General features: G+C 41.5%; 1 protein-coding gene across 3 annotated transcripts in view; it reads left to right on the top strand.

Annotated features, from left to right (window-relative positions):
* TSPAN9 (tetraspanin 9) overlaps positions 1–16,094 on the top strand; it is a 186,329-nt gene extending 170,235 nt beyond the window's left edge. For all 3 annotated transcript variants that reach the window (XM_080577500.1, XM_080577499.1, XM_080577498.1), the window contains 6 exons: positions 5,209–5,400; positions 6,999–7,073; positions 8,928–9,029; positions 10,869–11,000; positions 11,111–11,194; positions 11,989–16,094. In XM_080577500.1, the coding sequence (XP_080433626.1) occupies positions 5,209–5,400; positions 6,999–7,073; positions 8,928–9,029; positions 10,869–11,000; positions 11,111–11,194; positions 11,989–12,060 (657 nt within the window). In that variant the 3' untranslated portion in view covers positions 12,061–16,094. The remainder of the gene's footprint in view (positions 1–5,208; positions 5,401–6,998; positions 7,074–8,927; positions 9,030–10,868; positions 11,001–11,110; positions 11,195–11,988) is intronic.
* The last annotated feature ends 970 nt before the right edge of the window (positions 16,095–17,064 follow it).

The following is a 17,064-nucleotide window of genomic DNA, read 5'->3' as shown; positions in this document are numbered from 1 at the left end:
AGTGCACCCTCAGTAAGTTTGCAGATGACACCAAGTTAGGTGCGTGTGTCGATCTGCTCGAGGGCAGGAAGGCTCTGCAGGAGGATCTGGATAGGCTGGACCGATGGGCTGAGGTAAACTGTATGAAGTTCAACAAGGCCAAGTGCCGGGTCCTGCACCTGGGGGATAACAACCCCAAGCAGCGCTACAGGCTGGGAGATAAGTGGTTGGAAAGCTGCCTGGCAGAGAAGGACCTGGGAGTACTGGTTGATAGGCAGCTGAATATGAGCCAGCAGTGTGCTAAGGTGGCCACAAAGGCCAACAGCATCCTGGCTTGTATAAGAAGCAGTGTGGCCAGCAGGTCTAGGGGAGTGATTGTCCCCCTGTACTCGGCTCTGGTGAGGCCGCACCTCAGGTACTGTGTTCAGTTTTGGGCCCCTTGCTACAAGAAGGACGTTGAGGTGCTTGAGAGTCCAGAGAAGGGCAACGAAGCTGGTGAGGGGTCTGGAGAACAAGTCTTACGAGGAGCGGCTGAGGGAGCTGGGATTGTTCAGCCTGGAGAAGAGGAGGCTCAGGGGCGACCTTATCGCTCTCTATAGGTACCTTAAAGGAGGCTGTAGAGAGGTGGGGGTTGGTCTATTCTCCCACATGCCTGGTGACAGGACGAAGGGGAATGGGCTAAAGTTGTGCCAGGGGAGGTTTAGGTTGGCTATTAGGAAGAACTTCTTTACTGAAAGGGTTGTTAGGCATTGGAATAGGCTCCCCAGGGAAGTGGTTGAGTCACCATCCCTGGAGGTCTTTAAGAGATGTTTAGATGTAGAGCTTAGTGATATGGTTTAGTGGAGGACTTGTTAGTATTAGGTAAGAGGTTGGACTGAGTGATCTTGGAGGTCTCTTCCAACCTAGACGATTCTGTGATTCTGTGATCTTGTACACTTCCCTTTTATGATTGAGTTTAGTCAGGAATTTCTTGTTCATTTGTGTGTACTTTCTGTAGCCTTTGCTCAATTTCCTGCTTGTTGGGCTGGACCATTCTTAAGCATGAAGAAGGTGATCCTTGAATATCAGCAGTTCTCTTGGAACTCTCTTCTCTTCAGGGCTGTATCCCATTGGAGTCTTACAAACAGATCAGTAGTACAGCTACCACTGATATGCAGGATATATCACTTCAGTATGACTTCAACAGATTCGTTTTAAACAACACTTCTATGATAATTTCCTCATCTACTGTGTTCTTCCTAATTTGTGAAAAATCCATCAGTCATACCATTTATAATGAGCACAACAAATTTATTAGCTTTAGTAGCCTTATGGGGAAAACTCTTTTGCCCTTTGTGAGGAACCAGCATACCTCTGTGTGCGTCTCTCAAAGGAGAAGGACAACACAGCAGGGCACAAGCAATCTAAGAGATTTCTGAAAAGAGAAAAAGAGACACAGGTGACTGAGCAGTCAACAAGCAAAGGTACTCTTTTGGACATGTTGCTTATAAACAAGGAAGAACTGGTTTGGGATAGCCTTGTGGAGTTCAGGATCCCATGATGAGGGAGCAGGGCAAAAAGCAGGATCACAAGCAGGACTGAAGACTTTCATCTCTTCAGAGATTGAATAGTATAGGTACCGCTGATTCACAAGTTAGCCAGTGGCAGCTGCCCCACCTTGTGGCAAAGTCCCTGTGCCCTCTCCCAGCAGCCTTGGCAGCCATTTGACATGGCAGTCGCTCCCCTCTTCCAGTCATGTGGTCTATTCTGATAGGCGGGCAGGGCCAGCCTCCCCTGTAGGTTTACCTACAAGTACATCAGACTGAGAAGGCCCTGCCACTGCGTGCATGGAAGCTTCTTGGAGAGCACTGGCTGGCAATTTTCATCACCGATCAGAACCATGCAGTTTTTCTTTTCACCTGTATGGCTACTGTCCAAACAGCACTCTCTTTCCTGAAAATATCATGTTCTTAAAACACAGCACTTCAGGTATTGCTTTCCAGATGGAGCAACTGCAGCATGCCCTCTCCACAGCTTATGGATACCATTGTGTCTTTTTGTACATAACCTTTGAACAGCTTTTTAAACTGTATGCTAGTGATATAGTACAAAATGACCAGATAGTATGTGCTTTGTAAAATATGAATATGAAGCTTTCCATACAACAGAAAATATGTTTCAGAACAAACAGACCTACATCTTTTGAAACTTTTTTCATAAATATATGCTTTAAATAAAACTTTCAACCCAACCACAAGGATATTTGTGTTCTTTAACCCCACCCCATTCCAACATATTTCTTTAAATGGACACCACAGACAGCAAAGGTTTAAGATTTTATGAATATTTTCTTTTTAACAGTAAACTTCACAGGGTGAACCACTGGGCTTTAGGTATCTCTCTTTTTAGGTTGTGTGTGTAGTGCATCTTGGTCCTCCTCAGTCACTTTTAGTTGTTCCAAGATATCTGTATGACTCATGGAAGAAAATGGCTCATTCACCACAGCTGTGGCATTCTAACCTTCAGGTGTTCTCAGGATTACAAGGTACACAAATCTAGAGGACACATCCAACCCAAACAAGTAAGCTGGACTCCTTGAGGACATCTCCTTTGTATGCAAAACTTCCCTGATTGTCCCAAGAAGAGATATGCTTATGTTGGCCGTAGTTTACCTAGGAGCACATGTGCGTTCTTGCAATACCAGGGATGCACATTATCCAGCATTTCCTGAACTACAAAGATTGGGGTCTTCAGGAGTCTGCAGAGGTTCTTCCACTTCTGTCTTGTTTTCTTCCAGAAAAAAGTGAGTTATTTTCCCCCCTTTCCTGATTGCTGCTTCACATATGCCAAGTACTTTTGAAAAACAGCTGTATAAACCTTAGCTTTCTTGTTGGCCGTTAAGCGTACTTTCTGGAGAATATCCCTCATTCTAGCATCCAGAGTGGATAGTGTCAGCCCTCTTGTCTTCCTGGGACGATGGTAGCACCCTTAACTGTTCCAGCTGATCTGCAGGCACCAGATACATTTTCTCCATGTATTCTATCACTGCTTTACCAAAAGCCCTGTGATAAGTAGAAGAACAAAACTTGGAAAACTAATAAACCTACTTGTTTGCTTCACCAGACACTTCTTTCTTTTGAAGGACACATTTTTGATACTCAGGCTTTTAATCGACATATGGCCCTTTTTCAGTATGTGTATCTGGTGAGGTGTTAATGAATGTTCCCCTTCAAGGCATTCAGAGCAATTACAGAAATGGCCTTTATCATGCCATCAGAAGCTGTGCAGATATTACTTTTCTCTGGAAAGGACTGTATCAACAGCTCCAGGAGTGACAGGTTACTCTTCAGACATAGGAGCATCACATTCCCAAGCCCATACCAATAGCAACACAAGGTGTTAGTCCAACTATTTTCTGTATATTACCAAATATTAGGTATATTTCTTTTTTCTATTTTTTCTTTACTTTTGTTTCCTCTTTTTTCTCTTTTGTCCTTCCTTTATTTTCTTTTTCTTTCTGTAACTCATGTAAGAAAACTGCAAAGGCAAAATCTGAGCCCCTCTGAGTAAATGAATGGAATTGCTGAGCTTTGAATCTTCCCTTTCCTCCTTTAACTCATTTGCTTAATAGAGTATATTGTGGTCTCAACAGAGCAGTTAATGCATTGTAATATTTTGAAAAATCCCTTTATTTGTTTTTCCGGACAATCAAGTTAATATCTTACAAAACTTCAGTTAGTGTGCACTGAAACAAGATTAGGGACATCTGTGTATGGTGAGATAGAAAAAGTGAAAGGGAATTAATAAAATGACTTAAAATATTTTTGCTTCTTTCATCATCCAGGATTCATTTGTATCAGAGGGAAAGAGGTGGATCCAGTGAGAATAAATAGCTGTGAGACCATTTTCACAGTGATCACCTTGTATCAGAAATGAGACTGGTAGAGAATAAAGTGTCAGAGAAAGCTATTTTACTGCTAGAATTTTTGCAAGCTTGGGGTGGTATGGCTATATGCAATTCAGTCCCAAGACAGTGAAATTATTTGGGATATTTTTAAAGAGCATGAATGATAATTTGGTCTGGGACCTAAGGTCAAAGGATAAATTTTAGCATCAAGAGTACAGCTACTCAGTAGGTTGGTAAAGGAGGTACAAACAGAGAAGAAAGCACAAAAACTGAGGAGTTCCTCTGGAGAGAAGAAAAATAAAATGTGATGTATGCTAAGAGTATGTTGGCACTGTTTGGAAAGTGATGCCTCCTTGTGGAAGTTTTTAGGGTCTTTCATCAACTCGCAAATCTTCCTGACTACTTACTCTCTTCTGTCATTGTAGATCATCCTGTTGCATAGATGAGCCTTAGTGTTTAATATTGCCACCATCAACTGAATTTATTATATAATCTGCACTTTCAATGTAATTTTTGTATGGACAAATCTTACTTTGGGAAGTTAAATGTCTGTGAAATGGAGAACTTGCCTTAGCTTGCCCAGTGGGTCTGTGAAATCAGCCGTAGTGAGAACGTAGTCAGTGCAGACACTGGAGTACAACTGAATAATGCACTAACATTCGTCGTGAAAAATCTCTAAAGGGAACTGTAATCACATTGTGTAGTTTGGCATGTTGACCCAATAACTACAGCAGTTTGAAAGGAGTTATTCCATGGTTGTGTTCAGCAGAACTTTAGAATTGCAGGAGTAAAGAGCAGTGTCAAACAGCAGGAAAGGTATAGGAACTAATCCTAAAACACAACCAGGCTACTGGGACTGGCCAATGGAAAGTTATGACAAATATTTATTGAAATGATGTTGATCATATTTATCTCCATGACTTCCTTGCCTGTCCTAGGATGAGGAACTATGGGGCTGGTACTCAGAGATTGTGGATGACTGCGCAAATATGTGTGATGAGGCATTCTTTCAAGTAATGTTTTTTCCTTCCTACAGAAAAATTGTATTGGGCTGTGTTGCTGGGAGATAAATTGTTAGCCCTGGCTTCGTGTGCTGAGTCTTTAAAAATAGGGTTCTGCCATCCAGTGGCTTTTGAACAGATTTATCAGTATAAGTTACATGACCAAGTCTAGGTAAAAACATTTAGTTTCATGTTGTTTCAGTACCAAGCCAGTGAGAGCATTATTGCAGAGCAGTTACCTGGGAAATTACTTGAGAAATTCCTTCCTTTTTGAGAGTGGGTGAAGGAGTCAGTGCCATTTATTTTAATGGTGAAATCTTTCTTTTGTTTATCTCTTTGCAGTTATGTGGCTGTGGGCTCCTGGGCGTGGGCATCTGGCTGTCAGTGTCACAAGGAAACTTCGCCACATTTTCTCCTAGCTTTCCATCTCTTTCAGCTGCCAACCTAGTCATTGCCTTTGGCACAGTCATCATGGTGACCGGCTTTCTGGGCTGCCTGGGTGCTATCAAGGAAAACAAGTGCCTACTTCTGAGTGTAAGACATCGATATTTCTTTTCACTAAGACCAGTTACTGTTGTTTTGCGATTATTTTCTTTAAAAACATTTTCACCGGTGCAAAATAGTCCTGTGGATCACTGTAACATATTCCTTAACCTTCAGTCTTCTGTATGATTACAATATGACATTCCACAGGTTTGGTCACAGTGATATTGGTGCATTAGCAAATGTAGCCTTGTTACTGTGTAAACTTATGTATTAGATAACAAAGCAAATTACTATCAGTTACCTCTGAATGGTTAAACATGAACTGTGGGTTCAACTGGATAGCCTTTCTGGAAATGTCTTTTAGAAGGATTGACTGGAAAATCTTAAGCACAGCTGTTTTTGGATGCCACTCACAGTTGCTCATGGCTATTTTCTACTTTGCCTTACTTTAGATAAGGCCTGTGTCAGAGGCTAGTGGAAAGCATATGACCTGAAGTCAGCATCTCTGCTTGGTATTACCAGTTTAAAAAAAAAAAAAAAAAAAAAAGATCCTTGGCAGCCTTTGTCCAGCACAGAAACACAGAGTTTGGGGACCCCTCTCAGAAAACACACTGTGGGTCACTCCTCTTGCATAAATCCAGGGGGTTTCATCATGATCCTCTTCACCCTGAGGAGAAGGTGAGAGGAGTGCTTCCAAAGCAGACAGGTTCCAACTCAGTTGCAGTTTTCAATCAGAGGTGCTGTGACATTAAGGAGCATATAAGTTTTTCTTGTGTAAATATCTCCCTTTTATGGTATTGGGGAACAGCTGAGCAGTGTTCCCTAGACCACTTCAGAAAATTAAACTGGAGAAGAAATGTGCACTTGTTGCCTATCTGCTGCTTGTTTTTGTCATTCGGCTAGGAAAGGAAATAGAGAATAATAATGGTATCTATGTTGTTCATGCACATGAACTACAACACCAACAGAAACTTTTTGTTCTTCTTTTAAGAGTGTGTTTATATTCTTACAAGGCTCTGCAGAAGTCTTTTGATACAGATTACCATGAGTTACCGATTAGAGAGCTTGCTGCATCTCATACTCCCATCTCCCCCAGTGCCTATATAGGTATGCTGTGGCTATGTGTCATACCACTAGTACCTACAAGGCTGCTACTGGGCATGAAAATTAATTAGAAACTGCTGAAGCTCATCTCTCTCTGCCCCCTGCAGAGAGAGATTTGAACTACAGACAGTTGGAAAGAAGTGCTGAGTAATGAGCATACAAATAGGTAGTCAGATCTGTTCCCACCTAACAGGGAACCACTGCCATGCCATATCACATTGATCTCTGTGGCAGTAGGCTTAGCATCTGTTTTGTAGATTGTATGAAGGAAAGAGACTGGGCTAAGTGCATTGCTGAAACAAGAAAACTGATAGTAGGGAAAAAAAAATTTAGAGACCACTACACAGTGAGTTTCCTCATGGATAGTGAGACCTACGGAAGCTTTAGTGACAATATAGTATTAATATGTCTGACCTGTTTGAAATCAAGCTTGCATATTTTTGGCAGTAGAGGAAAGGTTTGAAGGACAAGGCCAATAATACTCAGTTTCCAGCTCTCTATTTGGCAAGTGTGTATACACAGTCTCTTTTTCTTTGTTCTAGTTTTTCATCGTTTTGCTGATAATTCTCCTGGCAGAGCTGATATTACTCATTTTGTTCTTTGTTTATATGGACAAGGTAAGCAAATATGCCACAGATTAATTATCTGTACTAACAGGTAAACCAGGTTGAGTTTGCTTGTGTTAGATGAAGGTATGTGGGTTTTCCTTGCTCTTCACTTTGGTGAAGGTTTAACCTTGAGACCTTGGCTGTTTTCTGTAAGCTGCTTCTGGGGGAGGAAGGAAGTGATGAGAAGGGCAAACAGGAGAGAAGAACATACTGAGATTTGCAGTTTCCTCCCTGAAATAAAACCATGGTCCAGAGCCTGCTTTTTAGTCCTCTCCTAAAGCTAAGATACCCGTGAATATAGCTGGTTTATGTCTCTGCAAAAAGCTGATAATCTCATGGACCTGGGTAGTGGAAGGTCTTGGTTTGGACCTGGTTATCCTCTTAGGACCAACCCTTCAACAGCACTGGAGGAGCAGGGAGCAAGGCCTGGGGTATTCTCAAGTGATTCCAGATGCCACCAACTGAATAACTTGACTGGGCTGTCCCAGAGAGTTTGACAAGGCTGGGGAGAGGATCAATAGACAGCTTTTCATAAAGCCCATTTGTAAGAAGTTAGCCTGCTATCTAGTAAAGATTAAGAGGAGCAGGTACAGCTCACTGGCTTGGCAGATAGATAAGAATGGAAAACCCTTGGGGAATCAGAGGGCTCTACTAAACACAGGACAGAGCCTTACGCTATGAGCATATCCAGACATTTTAAAACTGAGCTCTTACCAGATTGTATCTCTTCCCACGTTGTCATTATGATATCTGCCACTTCCAGGGAGTTGGGGTGAACTTCTTGAGGGTGGTGAGGTACTGGAACAGATTGCCCAGAGAAGTTGTGGATGCCCCATCTCTGGAACTATTTAAGGCCAGGTTGGATGGGGCTTTGAGCAACTTGCTCTAGTGGAAGGTGGCCCTGCCCATGGTAGGGGGGTTGGCACTAGTCAAAGATCCCTTCCAACCCGAACCATTTTATGGTTCTATGATTCTGTGATTCTGATTTTGAATGGGATGTGAAAGAGAGATGAAACAGATCTTTAAAAATAGTTGTACTTCATGCCGGGATCTATAGGTTAATCCTTTCTCTGTTGCCAGCTCACTGCTGAGTTGGCAAACTGAGCTGGCAAAACGGCAAGCTGGTTTTTAGCTTTTTTCCAGATCTTCATTGGATTTGGCTGTCAGAGCTAAGGTACATTCCTACCTGCATCTAGGATTTGACTGAAATTTATGAGAAATGGGACCCCTCAGATCTCTTGTTAAGCATTCCAACTTCCTCCTCTGAAGCAAGAAGAACGCTTTTGAAAATTTTAAATCCTGCAAGCCTGTCCCCACAAGCAGAACAATGATAATGCCCTTTTGCAATTGATTTTATATTGGCCATTGATTACAGACTGCCTGAACCTGTGCAAGGGACAACTAAGTTAAGTTTGAGAGATTGGGACTCTTGTTTTGTGATATTAGCAAATTAAAGTAGACCACAGGTTAGAGGCAGGAGAGGCTGCTGTGGGGTATTGCCAACATCTGTATGTTACAAAGTTAACATAAGTTCAGCATATTTCTGCTGATCACTCTTCAGTTATTTTGGTTCAGATAATTATATGATGGATTCTAACTAGAGGGAAAGCTGTTTGGTCTCCATTCTCATGAAAATTAATCCAAGATTTTGCAATCTGAGGATCAGACTAGGCCTCGGAGGTGCTGAAAGTCTTTGCTGAAAGAGACCTTGTGAGAGTCTTGAAGCTAAGAGAGATCTTTTTTATCCATGTTAAGTTTGTGGTGAGAAAATGTAAGAGAGATGTGTTCTGTATTCAAGTCTGTACCATTTGGTCCTTTCCAATAAATAGCAGTGCATTGAATTTTTGTGTTTATATGATGTAGGTCAGTGAGAGCGCAAAGAAGGATTTGAAGGAAGGTATGAAGCTGTACAATTCAGAAAATAATGTTGGACTGAAAAATGCGTGGAATATCATTCAAGCAGAGGTAACACTTTTTCTCATTAGAAAAGAAATCGCAGTTTGGCCACAAAGGCTGCCACAGTCTGTTAAATGTAGCATCCATGCCCAGTCTAAAAGGTGGCTAATGCAGGCTGTCAGAGAGCATTCTGAAATGCATAATCGAAGTGTACTTTGTAAGGTGAAAGATGCTCTCTGTCTGAGATTCTCTATTCCTCTCATTTAGAAGTACAATCTGAAACATGGAAAAGCAGCAAAAACTGCATAGGTTGAACTGCAGCTCTGACAGCTAGCATTTCACCACAATTCAGGACTTAAAAAACTAACACACCTTGAATATAGGACTGGTTTTCTTCCCCCCCCCCCCCCCCCCTTTTTTTTGAATGTCATTAAGTATTTGCTTTTAGAGATCATGGGGCACAAAGAACTTTAAAAACACAGAATTGCTGTGGCATCCTTTTTGAAAACATACAGTAGTAAGATCATGGAATAAATCCTCCTGGAAGCTACATCAAAACATATGGAAGACAAGGATGTGACTAGAGACAGCCAAAGTGGCTTCACCAAGGGCAAATCATGCCATCTAGTGGCTTTCTCTTGTGGAGTGACTGCATCAGTGGACAAGGGAAGAGCTACTAATATCATCTACCTGGACTTCTGTAAGGCCTTTGACACAGTCCCCAACAATATTCTTGCCACTGAATTGGAGGGCTATGGGTTTGATGAATGAGCAGTTAGATAGCTAAAGAATTAGCTGGAAGGCTGCATCCAAAGAGTTATATTCAATACAAGTGAAAACTAGTAATGAGCGATGTCCCTCAAGGGTCTGTGCTGGAAGCAATACTATTAAATATCTTCATCAGTGACATAGGGATTGGGATTGAGTGCACCCTCAGCAAGTCTGTGGATGACACCAAGCTGTGCAGTTAATATACTAGAGGGAAGGGGTGTTATCCAGTAGGACCGTGGCAGGCTTGAGGAGTGGTCCCATGTGGAACCTTTGAAGTTCAGTGGGGCCAAGTACAATCCCCAATATCATCACAGACTGAGTGATTAATTAATCACAGACAGGGTGATTAGAGAGCAGCCCAACAGAGAAGGACTTGGGGGTACTGGGGTTGAAAAATTGGGCACGAGCCAGTAATGTGCCCTTGCAGCCCAGAAAGTCAATAGTATCCTGGGCTGCATCAAAAGAAGTGTGGCCAGAAGGTTGAGGGATGTTATTCTTTCTCTGCTTTCATGAGACCCTACCAGGAGTACTGCACCCAGTTCTGGGGTCCCAGTACAAGACAGACATTGGCCTGTTAGAGCAGATCCCAAGGAAGGCCATGAAAATGATCAGTGCACTAGAGCACCTCTCCTATGAAGAAAGCTTGAGAGAGTTGGGGGGTGGGGGAGGAGGCGGGGTTGGCCTGGAGAAGAAAAGACATTGAGGAGACCTTATTGTGGCCTTCTAATATATAAAGTCGGCTTATCTGAATGACTGAAAAAGATTTTTACCAGGGTGTGTAGTGGCAGGACAAGAGGTAATAGTTTTAAACTGAAAGAAGGTAGATTTAGGTTGGATATAAGGAAGAAATTCTTTACTATCAGGGTAGTAAGAAACTTGAAGATGTTGCCCAGAGAAGTAGTGGATGCCCAATCTTTGGAAGTGTTCAAAGTCAGGTTAGATGGGGCTTTGAGCAACATGATCTAGTGGAAGATGTCCCTACCTATGGCAGGGAAGTTGGAATTAGATGATCTTTAAGGGTTCTTTCCAACCCAAACCATTCTATGGTTCTGTGATTCTAAGTAAAAGTTTGTGATAGTGTACATTTGACAAATTGTGTAGTTAAGTTCATTTATTAATCGTTTACTTTTCCCATAGATGAAATGCTGTGGTGTAAATGACTTTACGGATTGGTACCCAGTGCTGGGAGAAAACACTGTCCCAGACCGATGTTGTACAGAAAACTCCCAAGACTGTGGACGGAATTCTACTGAATTAGTGTGGAAAACGGTAAGGCTTACTTTGCTCGGGTCAAGTCTTAGGGAGGGGTGGAAGGTACAAAATAGAGGGAATGCACGTGAAAGAAATGTAACCTTGGGAATTCAATTTTCATCTTTCAGGGATGTTATGAGAGAGTTATGACTTGGTTTGATGAGAATAAGCATGTCCTTGGTTCGATTGGGATGTGCATCCTTATAATGCAGGTAATGCCGGTATGATGTATGTCAACATAACTTTGATTTGCTGTCAGCATTCTTGTTTCTGCTGTGTGAAAAGCAGTTCTTTGAGTTTGGGTTTGGCTGTATTTTCAAAAATATCAGATTTGTTTTATGAGCTCATTTGATGCCATCTCCTTGGAAAGAAAGCAAGTCAGTAGTCAGTTCCTCAAAGGAAACATGCTACAGTGAGGTTTCACTTATCTGCATTTTCGCTTCAGAGCACTGCTTTAGAGTTACCAGGTTTAGATGTTTGCTACCTTGTCTCTTAAGGAACTGTTATTTTTTAAATTTTACGGGGAAGTTCTGTCTGGAAATTGCCAAAACAAGTTAAATCATGGCTGCTGAAGTGAGTAGGTTAACGTGCTTAAAAAAGAAAATGCAGAAGTATCATAATCTGCTATAGTTTTGGGGCTCCTGCATAACAGCTATAGTTTTGGGACAAAATGTCAGAATCTGATGGTTAAGTCACAGGTATCTGGCTAATCAAGCACAAACTTTTGGGCAAAAAGGAAGAGTGACTTGCATGCATTGTTTCAGAAAAATTTTTGCATGTGACAAGGAGCCCTGAGAACTTTTTGCCTTCATCTGTGCTTTGACATGTCTTAAGACATTGCTGTGTGCCTGAACAATATACATCCTGGTTTACTGATCAGTGTTGAAGCTTGAGAAAGCTGACTAGTGTAGAATGTCTTTAAAAACTACATTTGGACCGTGAACACGGGTAGTTCAGTTTTGGTAGCCTTCCTGTACTGAAGCCTTCATTGTTTGCTTTCCTTCAGATTCTTGGCATGGCCTTCTCCATGACACTCTTCCAGCAGATTCACAGGACTGGCAAAAAATATGATGCCTAAAGCCTCTGAGACATTATCACATCAACCCTTCTGTCTGATCATAAAAATGAACAAAAGGAATGACCACAAAGAGTATCGGCCGAGCCCCGCTAAGAGAATCCGTCCCACTGACTGATCTACTTTGTTGTTACTTGTATAGTTATTATCACAGCTTGTTATTTGACTCATGTTTCTGTCTGTTTCACATTTGCCATTTATTTGCCAAAGAAAGGGGAAAGATCCCCAAACAAATGGATTTTCTACACAAAATCATAGATCTGTTCTAAGAATGTTTCCTTAATTTAAGAAAATGTTTCACTCTACTAATCTGTGCTATATGTGCAAAAATGATGTGTGTTCAACTCTAAGGGAGAAATCTTCAAAGTCTTCCATTAAGTTTTTAACCCTCATGTCCAATTCACTGTAAGACTCGGAAAAGCCACTCTAACAGAGAGTCCTAAGAATTGGAGCTGCTTTGCTTTGCAGCTTCTTGTACCAGATGGTGTATAGTTTTTTATTATGATAATGATGATGATGACTATTACGATGAATATAGCTTAGAATTTAGTTGCCTGATTTATAGCTTCTTACTGTTTTTGTTTTTACACATTTATTGTACATTAGTTTAGGAACCACTGTGCAATCTCCAGAGGACATGTTTTTCAAAGTTGGCAGTTGGTGGAGGCAAATAAAGACATAACTTTTCTCAAGTCTGTGGGGAGCTCGCTAGTCCTGTGAGCCTAAATTTCAATGTCTTTATCCACCCAAAGCAATCTTTGGCTCTGTAATTGATTGCCCTCAGTGGCTTGCTTTGATGTCACGCTACTTTGAAAGCTAAAAATACTGACTAAGCAAGTGAATGCTCCCTGGCACGAAGGAGAAAGATTGCAGTCTGACCTGCTGGCCAGTTGGCAGCAGCCTTCACAAATTGTATTGTGTATTGAAACCGTCTGTTTCAAAACGTTTGCCCAAGGCATAGCGTTCTACTGGATATTAGAAAGGGGGATGGCAATTTGATTGCAGTATTGTCATGTCATGTCCTTCATTGAAGGGGTTCCCTCAGGTACAGCTGTCTCCCTGAGCTGAACAGGGTGTCTCTGGATAGCAAGGAACATGAGTTTGATTAAAGATGATCAGATGATACAGGAAAGGGGCGGTTTCCAAAACAGCAGTCAGAGACAGTATGCATTGTCACATTGTCACACCTTCAGCACAGAATTGGTTCACACTGGGACATTGCCAATTCCATCCAACAGGGTGTGGTTTGGAGTTCACTGCAATGCATATTTTTACCAACATTTTCTGGCTAGAAAAATCAAATGTATATTTTTCTAGTTTGAGCTCTGCTTCATTGCAGGCCAACCCCATTTACACTTTGTTCCAGTTTTTTGCACATGTTTTTCCTCAGTTTTACAGTTTTGTGAAGGAAGAAGGAAAGGATCAGCTATTGGAAGATGCTGTGATTTAACTCCAGTCAGGGCTCAACTTAGGTCTGAAAGGAATATTGATTTTTTTATTAGCAGCAGTTAGAAGGGACCTTAATAGGTTATTTCATCCAATGTCACTCTCGAAAGGGGACTGTGACCTATGTGAGGTGGGTATGACTGTGACTTTATTGGACTGAGTCTCAGAAACTGTTGAGGATGGAGCTTTTTTGCCCCTCTGGTACCCCTTTCAGAGTCGTGCTTTATCAAACTCTGATAAATACATTTCTCCTAATGTCCAGTCTGAATATTTATACTTTAAACTCTTAAAATATATTAGTTTCATTGTATCAATCAGCCAGTCTTCTCATGGTGGGCTGAAATAACTGTTGGGCCACTTCCTGTCTGGGAGGTATTAGTCCCCTGTTTATCTTCCCAGTAGGTCCTGCTTACATCTGTAAGTATGGCAGCAATAGCATTTTTTGTGGACAATGTGACACTTTTTAGACTTCATATGAGATTGGTATGACAGGAAGGAGTGTGAATGTGTGGGATACGGAGACAAATTTGGGTGTTGCAGTGATGAAGGAGGTTACTGTTCTTAGAGGCTGGTTCTTGCCCACATGAGCATTACGCCCAAAGTTTCACAGGGCTCTTGTTTCCCCCTAAAGCAGACAATACCACATGGGCTCAGCTGTTTAATTTGGATTGCCTTCGAAAGTCCGGGAAGGAGCAGAGGAAAAGCACAGAAACAGAATCCAGTTTTACTTCCATTTCTAATGAAAATTGGGACCAGGAGCATCTGAGCCCCGCTGGAGATGGATGTTCCACATGGAAGAAGGGGCTCTGATTCCCAGTGTACGTGCTGCTACATGTAAGACTGTATACAAAGTTGCTAAAATGTGTTCCCATTTTTGCAAGAAAAGACAGGACAATTTTCATCTGATGGCTATACTGCACTCTCCTTTTGAGCAGAGGTACTTTGTTTTCTCTAGCAAAAAAAGTGCTTTTTTTTCTCTAGTTTTCTCTGGGGTTCAAAAAGAGCAGTGTACATCACATATGTCCTTTTTGGTCACACAGTGGTACCTACCACAACTTAAATTTCAATCTGCATTCAGTTTTTATACAAAAAAAAATAAAAAATAAAATATATTAGTGAAAGTAGTAGGAAAGTAAAAAAATGTTTATGAGTAACTCTTGAGAAGAAATGTGTAGTTGCAAACTCAGCTATTTTGCCTTTCATCCTAACTTATTTTTGTAGAATGCTTCATTCCATTTCATGATCTGATAGTGGCATAGATCCTGAAATCTTTTTTTAATGACTACTTTTGGCATTCTAGGCACAGTATTAAGTGAGGTAGTTACACAAGCTTCATGTATTCATTTCCATGAAGCCACCCTACAGGAAGGTAGTCAAGAGCAGGGCTGATTTGTGTCTCTAGCTGACTCATTGATGTGGGAGGAGATGACAGATATCCTGAAAGGAGAAGAAAAGTAATGCCACTTTCCAGGCAACAAAAACAGCCTTGGAAAGCATGAGGCTGTATCCATTAGTTTGTCAGAGAAGGCACTGACTTTCCTGTAACTGGTCAAAGGGAGCTTTGTCTCATGTATTGTATGCACTTTTTTATGCTTGTGCTGGTGGGTGGCTGTCTATGTGTTTTCCCCAAACAACATTCTGGTTATTTAGCTACAAGTTTTTCGCATGTTTTTAAATAAAAACTGATACTGGGTAAAAATATCTTTAGTATACACAAATATTGATTTGTATAAGTGCATACCTCTCTGTATCTATAATTCATGAAAGCACAGTTCATGTGTGAAAGTACTGTTTCTCTGAGTGTTTCTTTAGATTGTAGTGTACCTGCTGTCTCACTGTGCTTCATGTTTGGAAGCTGCATCAGCACTTAAGCAGAGACATATTGGGAGAACTGCTTAAAGAGCCTCTCCTTGAAAGCTGTGGAAGTGAATTCTGTTCCCTCTTGGGTACCAAGGCTTTTAGTTATGGGAAGCCCAGGTGGAAGGCATTCAAAAAACCACACTCTCTGCCCATAGTGAAGTAACATGTGAGATGATAAAAACAATTGTATAAATATCTCAGAGATTACAGGAGATGACTTGTGTATGTGATTCATTGAGTTCTTAGACTATGGTCAAGTTAGGCCAGCTCTCTTATCCTGTATCCCCCTGTGTCCCTCCCCCACACTTCCATTAATACATGAACTACAAACTCACACACAGGAAGGGTGCAAGCAGAGTAAAGCAGAACTGATCTTCATGGTCTTTCTTGGGCAATGTGTTGGTCAGGCATAGAAAAGGCAAGAAAGGAAAGTGTGTTTTCCCAGCAGATGGTTCTTCGGAGCAGCATAGAATAGGACACACATAATTCTGGTATAACTTCCTTCCATAGAGCTAAACAGCTTCATCCTGTATCTCATGTGGGAAACCTGGAGATATTTGCCTAAAGGCTAGCCATCTGTTGTGCAGTAGATAGCAGACACTAAGAAACAACATGCCATTCCCCTCAGGTAATGTTTGCACCTGTATTTCTTCTATGCAATACCTACTTTTGCCTTTATATGAAAGATTTTTACTAGGATGATATCAAAATAAAGGATATTTTAAAAGGTGCCTCTTGAAGCTCATTTCTCTCCCACCCCCAAAAAACACTAAAATTAAAAGGGTACCAAAAAAAAAATCCGAAAGATGACTCACAAAGATCCATCCCAACATAAATTTTTCTGTGATTCTATAGTAGGTGCTTGAACGGGTGGGTTAACAGTGAGGCATTCAGGCAGGGGCTTAGAAGGAAGAAAGAAAGGACAGATAGAAGTTTGGGTGACTGGATGGATAGTCACTGAGATAAAGGGTTGGAGCTGGACAGTATGTGCATTGAAGTGGAGATGTAGGGGGTCACGAGAGGGCTAGATTTTGAAGCCACATAGGAACAGAGAGGGAGTGAATGGTTTAGAGCATCTGTATGTTAAGTGAATGGAAGATAGTAGAATAGAAGCTAGTAGAATGGAAGCTTTGAGAGAAAAAATGATTGTGTCTTGCAATTCAAGGATTGGAAGGGAGCCAGAGCTTCCAGCTCTAGTCTTCTTCCACTCAACTTACATGCTAGACTTCATACTTGGCTAGAGTTGGGGAAAATATGTGAGGTGAAAGGGAGGGTTGAGAACCCTGGAGCTGGAAAGTATATGCAGTCCGAATGAGAGGATTAAAACTGGATGGAGAAAGAGGAAGTTGTATGGAATCCATGTGTGCTGAGAGGAGGAGAAATGGACTTTCAAGTAGAAAAGGCTCTGTATGTGGAGAGTGTGAGACCAGGAGAAAGTGGGCGTGTGTCTAGGACAGAGACAAGGCTGGCATTGGAGGGTATATGCTCAGAGGGAAAGAGAGATAAAAGGTACAAAATAGTGTAAGATAAGAGGAAGAAGACTAATAAAGCAAGAGGATATCTGTGTTGAGGGCAGCTCTATCCCTTCAGAGACAACAGTCTGCAGAGAAAGACTCTCTTTGCAGCTTTCACTTGGTTTTAGCAGCCCCTTCCCAACTCCACTCCAGCCATCCTGTGCTTTCTCTTTCTGTCAACCCTAAC

The sequence above is a fragment of the Anser brachyrhynchus genome (assembly GCF_964034855.1).
Source record: "Anser brachyrhynchus genome assembly, chromosome: 1".
NCBI lineage: Eukaryota > Metazoa > Chordata > Aves > Anseriformes > Anatidae > Anser > Anser brachyrhynchus.
The sequence above is the reverse complement of the archived record's forward strand: the minus strand, read 5'-3'. Positions and strand labels throughout refer to the sequence as shown.